Source organism: Chaetodon trifascialis, chromosome 22 (assembly GCF_039877785.1).
Source record: "Chaetodon trifascialis isolate fChaTrf1 chromosome 22, fChaTrf1.hap1, whole genome shotgun sequence".
Lineage (NCBI taxonomy): Eukaryota > Metazoa > Chordata > Actinopteri > Chaetodontiformes > Chaetodontidae > Chaetodon > Chaetodon trifascialis.
This window is the reverse complement of record NC_092077.1, coordinates 19,651,912-19,665,723: the sequence shown is the minus strand read 5'-3', so window position 1 is coordinate 19,665,723 and position 13,812 is coordinate 19,651,912. Positions and strand designations below refer to the sequence as shown.

The window sequence follows — 13,812 nt, the reverse complement described above, 5'->3', positions numbered from 1 at the left end:
GCTGACGTTGACGAGTCCGCTACGTGTTTTTAATTAAAGTTCTTTTGCTGTAATGTTTTGGGGACAATCTGATGTTGTTCAGGGAGTTTAAAGACTTTAACGTTTTGTCCACCTGATGTTCAGTCCAGATTTTGGCCTTCTGCGGTTGTTTGTTGTGTTTCAGATTCTGTCAGTAACAGCTGGTTTGTTTCCCTCACAGCTACCTGGCAGTGACTCAGTTCAGCCCCATCCACGCCCGGAAGGCCTTCCCCTGCTTCGACGAGCCCGTCTACAAGGCCACCTTCTCCCTCGTCCTCTGCCACGACGCGCAGTACACCTCGCTGTCCAACATGCCCGTGGAGAGCAGCTCGCTGTCGGAGGAGGACGACTGGCTGACCAATCGCTTCGCCCGCACGCCCCGCATGTCCACGTACTACCTGGCCTGGGCTGTCTGTAACTTCACCTACAGAGAGACGCAGACGGACGGCGGCGTGACGGTGAGTGTGGACGCGCCGCTGACGCAGCTTCAGCCTGTTCAGAGTGAAACATGACACACAGCGTCACTCACGCTGAAGGTAGAACAACTGAAAGAACAGACAAAAAGGAAGAAACAAAGGAGAAAATGCAATTAACACATTTAGTAAAAGCAGTAATCGGTCTTAGATAAAAGTCACAGACATGAACCCGAACAAGCAGGAGCTCGACGAAGGTCTGCTTCCGACTCTTCACTCATGATCCAACCTAATTATCTTCAGCTCTTGAGATAAAAAATGTCACTTTGTTGAAAACACTTCCTTTGAAGCTTGACTTAATGATCTCATTATGTACCGACCGCTGAACGTGGTTGATTCTTCGTCCGCCTCCTCCTCCTCTTCCTCCCCGTCACCCCTGCTCTCTCGTCCTCCGGGCCTCCTGTTTGTCTCCGGGCGGACAGAGAAGACTCTGATGAGACCTGCGTGGACGGATCAGGAAACACAGAAGCCCGTTATCTCGACGTAATGACACGTTTAAGCCCTGATCACCTCCAAACTGTGTTTCCTATCATTAAATCTTCGGCTTCGGGGTTAAAACACTTAATCTGAGCAGCCGCCGCTCTCCTAACATAATATTAGAGTTGTGATATCAAAGATAATCAGAGAAAAGACGTCAGGAGCAGGAAGTAACAGCTGATTTCACACGTTTACGGCAGTTTGCTTGTCATGGTCAGGAGACGGCGGTGTGTCTTTTATGACTCTGGAGGAAATAACCCTGATGATGTTGTCAGTGCTGGGAAACACTGGATGAGAATATTAAGGCTGTCTGACGAGGCTCAGATCGGCTGCAGAGCGTGTGCGCTTCCTGGTTTGATGGGATCGACTGAATCGTCTCGTATTGATTTTAATTGGTTACTTGATTATCCTGTTAAAACATCAGCTTGTTTGCATGAATAACAAACAATAACAAGAGCCAACAAATCATTTCAGGTCTTTCGCTGTGAGAAAGTTTAACTGGAGTTCTTTGTTTGTGGAATTCAGGAAAAAGCAATTTTCAGCCTTTAAAACAGACTTTAAAATGACCTCTTTTATTGTTCTGAACTCAGTTTTCTGGCAGTTTGAAGTTCAAATCGTCGACTCACGGACTCACAGATGGATAAAATAAAACATCCAGCCTGATATCTCAGGATAAAATCTTAATATTAAACCATTACATCAGGACAGCTGGCTTAAAATACTGCAGATGAGCGCTGCTTCCTGTCTCTGGATAATGGATGATTCAGAAATCTAAATTACCAGATAACAGTTAAACGTCTCCAGACGATGTAATGGAGTCAGAGCAGCGTTTGTTATTGGAGGATAACACGCTGATTAAGATGTGGACTGAGATAAGAGTTTGGTTTTCTGAGGTTGGACATAATTAATGTCTTCAGAGGTGGACGTTGTGGCTTTATCTCCTTTTGTCTCAGCTGAGTCTCCAGGTTTCACCACAGAGGCCGAGGTGAGGACAGCAGCTCCAGGGAGACAAAGCCGTGTTGTTTTGTAATGACGTCCCAGTGTCCTCAGCACAGCATGAGCAGCAGCTCCGGTCATTGCTGGATTGTTCACTACAGCTCCCATGGTGCTTTGGGAACATACTGTGTGGCTGTGGCTGATTTTAGTCCATATTTGTGGACATTTTGGCCACTGTAAAGTGTGCCGATTGGTCCGATACGTGCTCCTGTTGGCGGCGTCGCTGTGAGCGTGCAGACTGTGAGCTCTGGGTGACTGAACACCAAAGAAAAGCTAAAAATGTGACGATTCTGAGTGAAGTTTTGCAGCGATGCAGAGCGACTTTGTCTGAGGTTTGTGAGCAGCAACAGACAGCGAAGGTAACGATCTCCTGCGAGAGCGTGTGAGCGTCATCAGTCCACAGCTCACAGTGAGCTGTTCCGTCCATTTTGTCTCTCTCCATCTTGTCCATCACGTCTGTTATGATTCTGATTTGAAAGTCAAAGCCTTCCACCGCTCGACTTGGCCGACATCTCGTCATCCTCTAACCACGGTAACATTTAAAACAGAAATATGCGCCCGCACGCGTCCACGCGATGACACAAGGACAAATACATTCACGACCTTGTTTCTGCTCCTCCTCCTCCTCTTCCCCTCCTCCGATCATCTCTCTATCAGTGTAATTACAACTCATCCATCTCGTCTGCCAGAAACTCAAGGACGGCACTCCCAACACACACACACACACACACACACACACACACACTGCCTGTGTCTCCTTGTTACTGAAAGATAATTTTGGTGAAACGCTGTTTTAATGACAAATCATATCTGGGTCATTTATAACCATCACCAGTCTCCTCTGTGTGTGTGTGTGTGTGTGTGTGTGTGTGTGTGTGTGTGTGTGTGTGTGTGTGTGTGTGTGTGTGTAATGAATACATTAATCTTTATTTTTGTCCTTTCCGTTTTTAGTCCCCAAAACGAAACCAAGCTCTTCCATTGTTTTGTTCATCAGAGGTGAATAAAAGGAAACGCTTTGTCACTCCGCCATCGCCGCTCCTTTAGGAGCAGCAGACATATTTCTGTGTCCATCGGCCATTTTGGACTGCGTTTATTCTCCACGTCGGAGGATTTGATGAAACAGATGATACAGATAATATGATTTAAAGCCATTCAACATGATTTGATTTAGCTTTGATTAAATATTGTTTCAGCTTAGAGTCAGACTGTTTGGATGCTTTCAGTCATCAAATCATAAAACAGGATGTTAGCACACGTCGGCAGGTCGTCTCTTTAAAAAGTGTTTCCTGTGATGGCCACGTCCTCAGAAATCAAACAGCTCGTGGCTTCAGCGGCGGCTCTGGTCTGCTCTGGAAATAGCATTAGCAGCTAAAGCTAGCTTAACAGCCTCAGGTTGGCTGTTTCGGTGACTTCGCCGTCAACAGCTTCTCTGTGGCAGCGGCAGATCTCAGGGTGGAGGCGGGTGGAGGTGTGGGCGGCTCACTTTTAGACACTTTAGGGGGGGGGTGACGGTGGGATCTTTGCTGATAGACGACATGTCCTCTGTGAGCCGTCCCGCTCAGATCACGGACGTCAGGTTTTCCCGCCAGCCGACCGCGCCAATGTCTGACGTTCCTCAGGTGTGACAGATTAGTGAATTACTGCTGTGAGACGTTAAGCTTCTTCCAAGCGCTCCTGTTCTTCACGAGTCCTGCAGCGCGCAATATGCATCATTACAGTATTCATTTATTCATTCATTACTAAAATCTCAAGACTGATTTAACTAATGGCAAAACTCTGAAAAGTGCTTATTCTCCCACCTTTTCCTCCCCGGAGACGAGGCCTCACGCTGTTGATTCTGAAGCGATGACAGCGACTCCTCACGCTGGATGTGCACGCTCTGACTCACTGCTGCTCGTTTACCTTCTTTAAATTATGAGGATGTGTGGACTCAGGAGGTATGTGCTGCATTAACATAATAAGATTTGGATAAATTCCCAGTTTCAGGCCAAGAAATGCATTTATTTTAATCATTCTGAGCACAAAACCTTTGTATGAATCGCACAACACTTCTATCATTAAACCTGCAGATCAATTAAAATAAATGGAATTGCAAAATAAACCAAATAAAATGGAAACATTTCGTCATCGTGTTAAAGAAGGAACACTCTGGCAGTTTGCGTGAACGGCAGCGATGATGCAAAGCGCTTGATAATGGATTCTGGATGCTTCCTGGAGAAGGACGGCTCACATGCTGCGGCCAGATTTCAAACTGTGAAGACGACATGAAGACACTGAATAAGTCAGCGGTCCTGATGAAATGCTTCCATCCTGCACTGATGAATGTTGAACACGTGCACGTGTAATTCACGAGGGCTCGGCAACGCCTGCGAACGGACAGCCTGTCCTGAACAACGCTTTTTAAAAACAGGATGCGAGTCTGTGCTCACACAGTAGAAGTGTAGGCTGCACATGCATATTTCCGTACATACAAACAGCTCTGAGAGTCTGTTACAGCATCGCTCTCATATTAAAATCCTTGTTTCAGCCTGAAGGCAGTGGAGACGCTGCTGTCTGTTTGCAGAGCAGCTTCCTCTGACAGAAACATTAATCCTCCCATCCCTCCATCCTCCTCCTCCAACCCTCTGAAAGAAACAGCTTTATGTGACGGAAGACAAAAAATAAAAGCCTCCATATTCTTCACAACGGCTCCAACGGCCTCATCCAACAGGAACGTTCGTCCCTCCATCCTCCTCAGAGCCGCAGAGGGAAAATACAGTGTGCATGCTGGAGGTTTCCCAGTTCAGTCTTCAGCGTGCTGTTTGGACATGGACTCATAATGTGGAGGACGGAACTAGAATCTGATCAAGCAAAGGTGTCGTTCGCCTCAGAAAACTTGCTGCGACCTGAATATCCAAAGTAATTCAAGATGCTTATCAAAGCACTGTGCAAACAGCAGATTAAACCAGTTTAAAGCACCATATTCAAACCAGCTGTGATTGATGACGCCTCCAAGAATGTACTTTCATATGCAGCTAAGTTTTCAGCAGCTGATACGTTTTGAAGGAGCTGCAATGCAGCTTCTGTCAGCATGACGAGCAAATGTTGGAATTCATTTATCTGCCAAAGCCCAAAAAAACGAAACATACCAAACTATGAGTGTCCTCTCCACTCACTCTTCATTGGCTCGTTGCCTCTGAGCACCATCCAATCACCCATGTTTGCATCCTGATGTAACTGAGAAAAAGATGCTGAGGTGTTGCTAGTTGGGGGATTTAAGGTGGCCTCTGAGGTGTTGTCACTTCCCAACATGTCAAATGTTAGTAAGAAGAGTTCACCTTCAGAGGGAGGTTGGAAGAAGAAGGTGGTTGGATGGGACAAAGACAGGACTTTCACCCAGGAGACCAGGAGTTTGTGTCCTGCGTGAAACCAAAAGAAAGCTTGATTTCTTTTGTAAACGAAGTAACGCAACATACCGTGGTTATTATTATTATTGTGGTCAATAGTTGGTTGCTTGTGCTGTGGTTGGTGTTTGCATTGGTTGGTGTTTGCATTGGTTGGTGTTTGCATTGGTTGGTGCCTGCATTGGTTGGTGTCTGCATTGGTTGGTGTCTGCATTGGTTGGTGCCTGCATTGGTTGGTGTCTGCATTGGTTGGTGTTTGCATTGGTTGGTGCCTGCATTGGTTGGTGTCTGCATTGGTTGGTGTCTGCATTGGTTGGTGCCTGCATTGGTTGGTGTCTGCATTGGTTGGTGTTTGCATTGGTTGGTGCCTGCATTGGTTGGTGTCTGCATTGGTTGGTGTCTGCATTGGTTGGTGTCTGCATTGGTTGGTGCCTGCATTGGTTGGTGCCTGCATTGGTTGGTGTCTGCATTGGTTGGTGCCTGCATTGGTTGGTGTCTGCATTGGTTGGTGCCTGCATTGGTTGGTGCCTGCATTGGTTGGTGTTTGCATTGTTAGAAGGTGGTCGACTGGGTGTCACCGGCTGGTCGGTTGGTGTTTCTGGTGTTCAGGTGTTGCTCTGTGGTTGCTGTGCTTCTTGGTTTGGATCAGTCTAAACGAACTGACTCCTGATTCCTCTTCGAGGTGAATGCGAGGCTGACTCCATTCACCACATGTCCACTGACATTAAATCTGTCCACTGATAGCAGTCGACTGTCATGCTGTTACTTTCTCTCAGCAGGGATAATTTTAGCGTTGTTGGACACACAGAAAAAGTTGCCAAGTACTCAGCGTTGAGGCGTTGAGCGCTGAAGCACAAATTCAGGTATTTAAACGGCTTTTCTGCTTCTAAACAAAGTGGTTCTCACTGTTTGAGATGATCTGAGCTGCTCACACAGATCTTCAGTCCGTCTGGGACACTTCCACACTTCATTGTCAGCCCAAATTCCTCTTTTGCTTCTTTCAAAGCGCCACTTTTCTTCCTTCACCTCCCTCGAAACAGCTGTTTGTCTTCCTCTTGTATTGTCAGTATAATGTGTGTCTGTTCCTGTAATGAGCCGTTTTCCCTTCAGGGAGGATTAAAGTCTGACAGAATAGAAAAAAACAAACAGCAGTGTGTGATGACCCACTGAGCAGCTCCCGGTTCAATAAAACCTCCATCTTGCAGCTATTTAGCTTGTTATTCCTTCATCTTCTGTCATTTCAGCGACTGTCAGCGCCACAAAGCGAAGACGCTCGGCGTTTATCAGCCGGCTAATCGCCGCTGTGAATCTGGATGTGAACAGGTTTCTGTCTGCGACTCGTCTGCCTTCAACAAGGCAAACAAAGCCGAGACAGTGAGAGATTAGCGAGAGGACGCTTCGGATTGTCTGTCTGCCAGAAAGGTTTGGAGAAGAATGATCAACAGGCCTGAGACAGAAGCTCCTGTTTATATGTCACATGAATGTTCTGTGATGATGCTGAAGGTATCCATGATAATTATCGATGTTAAGGATTAACAAGGAGATTGATTTTTTTTCCCCCAGTTTGATTGAAGCATGCATGCACGGATGGAATCTAACACTGCTGTATTGATTAAGATTGATTAGATATTGATTAAAGCATCTTTCTGTCTGACAAACATCACGTTCTCTCCTCTGAATGATGACGTCTGATCATAAATACGCTCCCTGACGTCTTCCCAGGAGAAAGTTTATGTCCCAGAATCATCTTTACTTTTCTGGAATGATATGAAAGGTCACATTAACATCCCATAATGGTAATAAAGGTCACGTTAATGTCCTGTAATGCTGCTATCCTATAGGTCAGATTAGTATTTTAAAAAGATAAAGGTCACTTTAACGTCTGAGTTTTATGGGATTGTTTTAACCAGAGTTGAGCAGCAGAGATTCAAAGACGTGTCGGAGCCTCGTGGGCTGCGTTCATGTCATGTTAACAAATCGACAGTTTCGCTGGCGTTGAAAGGATGATATGATGTTACTGCCCGGCGCAGCAACAGACATCATTTACTGCAGAACAGACAGAAAACCACAAACAGAAACTGTCAGAAAATAAAATGAGGTGACGGAGAACAGAGCTACGAGGTGGTGCTTCATTGAACTTCATGAAATTATTTAACACGCGCAGCAGTGTTTGACTTCTTTGTGCATGACCTCGACGACGCGACCGAACCTCGGATGTGTCGTTTTCCACGCTGAGACAAACAGACTTCCTGTCACCTGTTCGATTGCCGTCATCTTCTTCATCGTCGAGCGGCTGCAGCTGCACCTTCGCTTGTTCACTCATTTTCATCTTGAGATAAAATTTCCAAATATTTATCTTGAAAAATCAGACTGATTATTAGGACGAGGACTTCCTGTCGAGACGACGCTGGAACGTGCAGGGCTGCCCTGATTTAACGGCCAATGAGCGTCGCAGTGAGGAAGAGTAGCTGCTCTCAGCTGGCTCTGGAGTTCTGGGCTGCTCACACTCTTTGTCAGGTTACCTCTGCTAATCTAAACCCCCTCCAGATAAATGCAACCCTCTCATTTATCGTCCTCGCGGGGTGAATCTCAGGAGAGAGCGGACTAATGGAAGAGGAAAGACGGAGGAAAAACATGTTTCTGCTGCACAGAATTCATTATGTTGCTGTTTCCTTTTGGTTATTGGATAGATGTCTCAGGCCACCAAATATGAGTCACATTAAACAGAGTGTGAGGGAAGAACCGCGGGTGACACACACTGGTGGCAAAGCATGTGCATCCACGTTACTCATTTCTACAGGAAAACAGCCGCCGTGTGACGCTGACTCAGCATTTTCTGACTGTCGTGTCTTGACCTCTTCCTCTACAATGCAACAAGTTCAAAGCATGAAGCGACAACGCGAGGAAGACTTCTGCTCTTCTCGCTTATTGTTTTTAGCCAAGCAAATGTCGTATTGTGGTTTTGCAAAGCGTGTGTTCAGAGTCGTGTCCTCAGCTCACTGTACGTGGTTTGTTGGACAGCAGCAGATCCAGAGGTGGACTTCAGACGGACAGAACGCACAGAGAGCCGAGGTTTCGATGGCCGAAGCACGATGGCGCTTTGAGCTGATGATGGGTGCCGGCTGGGGGTTGGCATAGCAGCATCACCTCTGTGTGTCAGTAGCTTTGCAGGAAAAAGGTGAACCAGTAGAAATGTAGACCTGATGGTAATCCATGCAGTGGTTGGTGAGATGTTTAAGTCCGGACCACAGACGTGGTCCGGCGTACTGAATCATCCCCGCAGCCACGGCACCACCACGCTGCAAACAGTTCCCAGCTCTTCATTTGACCCTGAATGTAACATGAACTCCAGCTGAGCGCCGTCTACAGCAGGACGTACCATACATGCGTTCGCAAAATGACAACTTAATTAGTTCAAAAATATCAGTTATATAAACGCAGAACCGATAATTTCAGTTGAACTGTTTGTGAGTTAGTGCAGATCTTATTTCCTGCAAAACATAATTTACTTGATTTATTACATTTGCCCGAGGCAGATCCTTTTCATTTGACCCTGAATCAGTAGAAATATAACACACAGAAAGGGAACCACTGAGCACGATACACAGCAAAGAACGTCAGTTCAAAAACATTCATTACAGATCCAAAACTTACACTGAACCATTTGTTTGTAAGCTGCTGCGGATCTTATTTCCTGCTAAATATAATTAACTAAATTCATCACGTGTGCCCGAGGCCGAGTCTGTTAATTTGACGGTCCGCCTACGAAAAGAAAACACTCCAAATTGCACTCGTTCGTTTGTGTCTTCACCTCGCTGGCTGTTCGCTTCTCGCTGCTTGACAACGAGCGCGTCACTGTTGGCTTTTGATGGGAGGCAGTTTCCATATGTTTGATTTGGGAGTTTTCTTTGTGATGTAAACGTGTGTGTGGGGTGAAGTGTTGGTAAAAGCACACAGCTGTGCTAACGCTGTGCAGACATACGTGAGGTAAATGCCATTTTTCTTGCAGGTTTAATTCACAGATGTAGAGTTTTCTTTGCAGTTGGATGAATGAAACCTTATTCAGGCAGAATCAGTCGAGTCACCGACAAACCTGCACCGCTGTGTCTGTCGTCGGTGTCGGCAGGAAGTGATTTTCTGCACAGGAAGCTCTTTAACACACACTCAAAATGCCAATGTTCTGCCTTGTTTCCGGTCGCTCAATTTGATCTGAGAAGCCACGAGGAGCTTTTACCGAGTACCAAAAGTTGTAGTGAAAAATGCAAGAAAATGACCGAAAAATGCAAGAAAATGCGGTCAGGAGGAACTGCGTTGCTTAAAGGTCACATCCAGCATCTTTCCTGATTTTCTGTTTGTACCTTTCTCTCATGATTTCATCTAAACCAGCGTGAGAACTTTCCTCCACCTCATCCACTGCGGTTTCCACTTCCTGCCCTCCATCTGAATTAAATGTCGCTTGACCACAAGCAGCCTTTAGCGACCTGGCTAACGTTAGCGCGGTGTATTCAGGAAGCTGGCTAACCGAGTTTTCCTGTGTTCCGTGTAGACATCACCTGCTTATTCATCAGATTCAGCAGCAGACATGTATGCAGCACGTTAGCGAGGAGGAGCTGCATGCCGCCGCCGCCGCCGCCGCGGCTGGCTTTCTGTTCATGCTCTGGAATCAACAGTCATCTCTTTTGTCTTGTTGACATTGACAGAGAGACTGTTATCCTCGCTCCGGCTCTCAGGCGTCTCACTTCATCACGGCGGCGGCGTCAGCAAAAGTGATGATATGATTGGACGGATGCGCGGCGCTGCAGTCACGGGTCAGCAGTGTTTGTTATGAAGGCGGCGGCGACCGTCTGAGGTCTGTTGATCTCAAAGTCAAGGACCTGCACGCGCTGCGAGGAGAGTGTGTTACTGTAGCCTCGTGTGTGTGTCGGTGCGCTCTCCCGCCACTCGTATCAGTTGCTAAACCATCCATCAAATTACCGTGGCAACCGAGCGTCCATCACCCCATCCATCATCCAAGGGCGACAGACGGAGCGACAACGCGGCGAGGGATGTCACGGACGAGTGGAGAGATAACAAGGGAGGAGAGGAGGGGGAGAAAAGAGGAAATGAGGAGAAGGAGAGAGGAGGAACAGAGGAGGTGAGGGTCGGGCTTTGATTTGTGCCTTTATCTGTCTGTTTGCGTCGCTCAGCTCGGACTCTCTGTGGCTTTTCTTCCTGCTTCTTTCAAGTCGACCGACGATCAAACGGACGATTTTCTGGTTTCCTGATAAGAACCAATGAAAACTTCAGACTCCTGGAGGAGGAGCTCGTCCCTGCTGCTGTGAACCCAGCCTGTCGCTCAGGTGCAGCCGTGGGACGTCGTCGTGTCTCAAACCTCTGACATCTGATGTGGATTTAGTGGAGACTTTTATTTTGAAGGGCATCTGTCGTCATATTTCCTACTTTCCCTCCCCTTCTTAAAGTACAAAAATAGATGTTTTTTATTGGAGTAAGAGTTATTTAATGTAGAATTTGGAAAACCTTTGAATCATTACACATAATAAGAAATAATAAATGACATTAAAAGTTTGACAGTTTGACATTTTTGAAATTAGATCTTTTTTCTTGTTGCTTTCCGGCCAAACTTTGGATTGACAAGATTGATAACAGCTGATAACTGTTGTGCTAACTGATATTATTCTTATTGTCTGCTACGGCTAGCAACCAGTTAGCTTAGCTTAGCTTAGCTTAGCAGAAAGGCTGTAAACAGCCAGCCGAGCTCTATCAGTGCTGGACTGTTTCTGAGTCTGAGTCTCTGCCGGTTGATCCTGGACAGGAAATAATCCGTCAAAGACGGGCTTGTTCAGCAGTTCAGGGGGAATAATCCCTTCACCTCCATTAAAGGATTTCACTGTAAGTTATGCAAAGAAAGACGTGTTTTCATTAGCAGCAGTTTAATTAAAGAGGGCAAAATAAAATCCACAGTGTTTGTGTTACAGAGAGAGACTCAGAGCAGCAGGCTGGTGAGGATGTCACGACTGTCGGTCCAATCGCAGGAAATATCAGACGACTTAACGTCCAGCCGCTGCAGCGGTGGACAGGAGTGTCCGTCGGTCAGTCCGTGAGTCTGTCCAGACTAAAGTATGTCGCTAACTGTTGGACGGATTGACGTGAAGCTCGGTTCAGACGTTCATAATGACCACGTTCCCATCAGCCTCAGCTATACTTTGAGCTCTGTGTGAATGAGCAACAGTTAGCATGACCAATGACAGAGCAGCATTATGGCTGCTGAGCAGCAGCGTGTTAGCATTGTACCCAGCTGGTGTTCAGACTCGTGATATTCTCATAGTGTGCTGTGGACGGCTTCAGGGAGGTGAACTCCCTCAGACTGGGCGTCATTTTTCTGATGTGGGCTCTGAGCCGAGGCTCTGGACTGGACTAATTCATGAAGATAATGACATAATGATCCGTGGAAGCGCTGCAACCATCGAGCAAAGTGGAAGCCCTAATTTGGGTCAGCTCTTGTGACTGAAGGCAGTTCGTAATGTGACTGACTTCATTTATTCCACATGTATTTTCTTAGCAGGCTCGCTGGCAGCTGAAGCGAATCCCAGCATGCATTAGGAGAGAGGCTGTGTACAAGCAGAGCCGACCTCCAGTCTGTCACAGAGCGAGGAAACTCACATTCACTCTGAGTGGCAATTTAAAGTTTCCACTTCAGCTTACCTGCACGTTTCTGAGCTGCGGGAGGAAATCCGTGCTGAAAGCGACGGAACATGCCAACTCTGCGGGTCGGGTTTAAGCCCGGGACCGTGTTCCTGTGAGGCGGCAGTGCTAACCGATGAGCCGCCGTGCGATGGTTTTAGCTCGGTCGAAGCCGCGTATTTCAGTCCTGAGAGACGCAGTGAATGTGTGTGTGATGATACTTTGAAGTGAGAATATCACACCAGCCCTCCCCACCCGCCCAAAAATGTAATGCATCCCAGTTTCTCCTCACCGGGGAGAACATGACTGGAGGCGTTTCAGGAATCCTCAGGAGAGGATACTCAATTCAGCCGCTCGCTGCCAGTCCGCCGAAAGAAGCATTGATTTCAATAAAGCCTCCACTTTCTGAGCAGATATTCACTGAGCTGGCTGCCGCGCTCCGAGATGAGTTCTGGTGGAGGGAGGAGAATGTAGAGAATAAGAGGAGACGAGCTTTAAAAGTTTGAATTTTTATTGAAAAATCTGTCCTGCTGGGAGAATCTGAGAGGAGAGGAGGAGGAGGACGAAGAGGAGGAGCATGACTGTGAAGCCGGATTAGCATAGTTTTGAAACTTGTGCTTGTGTTTATACATTATTAATATTGTTGAGGTTTTTAATGTGAGCAGCGTCAGTATTTGTATTAGTGTGAGTATCTCTGTAAGTGTTGGCATCAGTGATGAAGGTTCGCTGTCGAGTCTGAATCCAGTTTCAGATCTCATTAGCTTTCGCTCTCTGCTTTGTAATCATCCTTTCTCGGCTGAGACGGCAGAAAAACTGCACTTTTCAGTCGCAGTGATGGAGCTTAAAACCTGTTGCTACAACCTGAAAATGGGATTAACAGCACAAGATAAGCAGCCTTAATTAAATGTGTATCTGACACACTGAAATAAAAGACGTGGTCTGCTCACTTCTACACGTTTCTCCACTCAAACTGCCTCCTCCAAACACCAGAGGTCCCAGTTCAGACTTACTGAGTCGATAAGAATTCAGTTTGATATGATACGCCTGAAAGTTTAATTGGGAGATTCTCCAGACGTGCAGCGAGCATGTTAAGTAGGAACTGCCAAAAGTTTAATTTCAGCTTGTCAGAATTAATTTTAATTGCTTACAGCTGATATCGTCTGACGCCGCGGCTCCAGACTGCTAGCAGCAGCATGCTAACATGCTCAAAATGAGCAGTGGAGGAAAATAACTAAGGACATGAAGAGCTGCTGCCCTATGCTTCATACTGCGCTGTGTTTATCTGAGCTGAAGCCTTTAATCATCAATGAAATATGATCCTGATCCAACAGCATGTGACGTTTCACTAAATGAAATCTTGAAGTCATTTGTGCCTCAGACAGATAAAAGGTTTGATCAGTTTATTGGCGTCGGCGCCTAATGAAGCCTTCAGGTGTGCTCGTTAATTTCTGCTCTCTCTGTGTGGAAGCAGCAGCTTCTTCAGCTTCTTCAGGACATTTTCTGTGACACAAACACTGATTCCACGCAGTGTGAGTTACAGTCGCCTGAATTCTGACTGTACAGACGCCAACGTGTTTTTAAAACAGAATTTATTAGAGTGGAAGCGAAGCAGGAGAGAAAGCAGAGTGACAGTACTGGGACAGGAGTGTTTACCTCTGTGTGTGTGTGTGTGTGTGTGTGCGTGTGCGTGTGTGTACGAAATGACAGCAGTGATACAGCAGCATTACATCATGGTGTGTGTGTGTGTGTGTGTGTGTGTGTGTGTGTGTGTGTGTGTGTGTGTG

At 46.5% G+C, this 13,812-nt stretch overlaps 1 protein-coding gene across 1 annotated transcript in view; it reads left to right on the top strand.

Annotated features, from left to right (window-relative positions):
* The window catches only part of LOC139350280 (thyrotropin-releasing hormone-degrading ectoenzyme-like), a 127,003-nt gene that overhangs the window by 17,648 nt on the left and 95,543 nt on the right, over positions 1-13,812 (top strand). Inside the window, exon 3 of the mRNA XM_070991504.1 lies at positions 200-476. Within this exon, the coding sequence (XP_070847605.1) occupies positions 200-476 (277 nt within the window). The remainder of the gene's footprint in view (positions 1-199; positions 477-13,812) is intronic.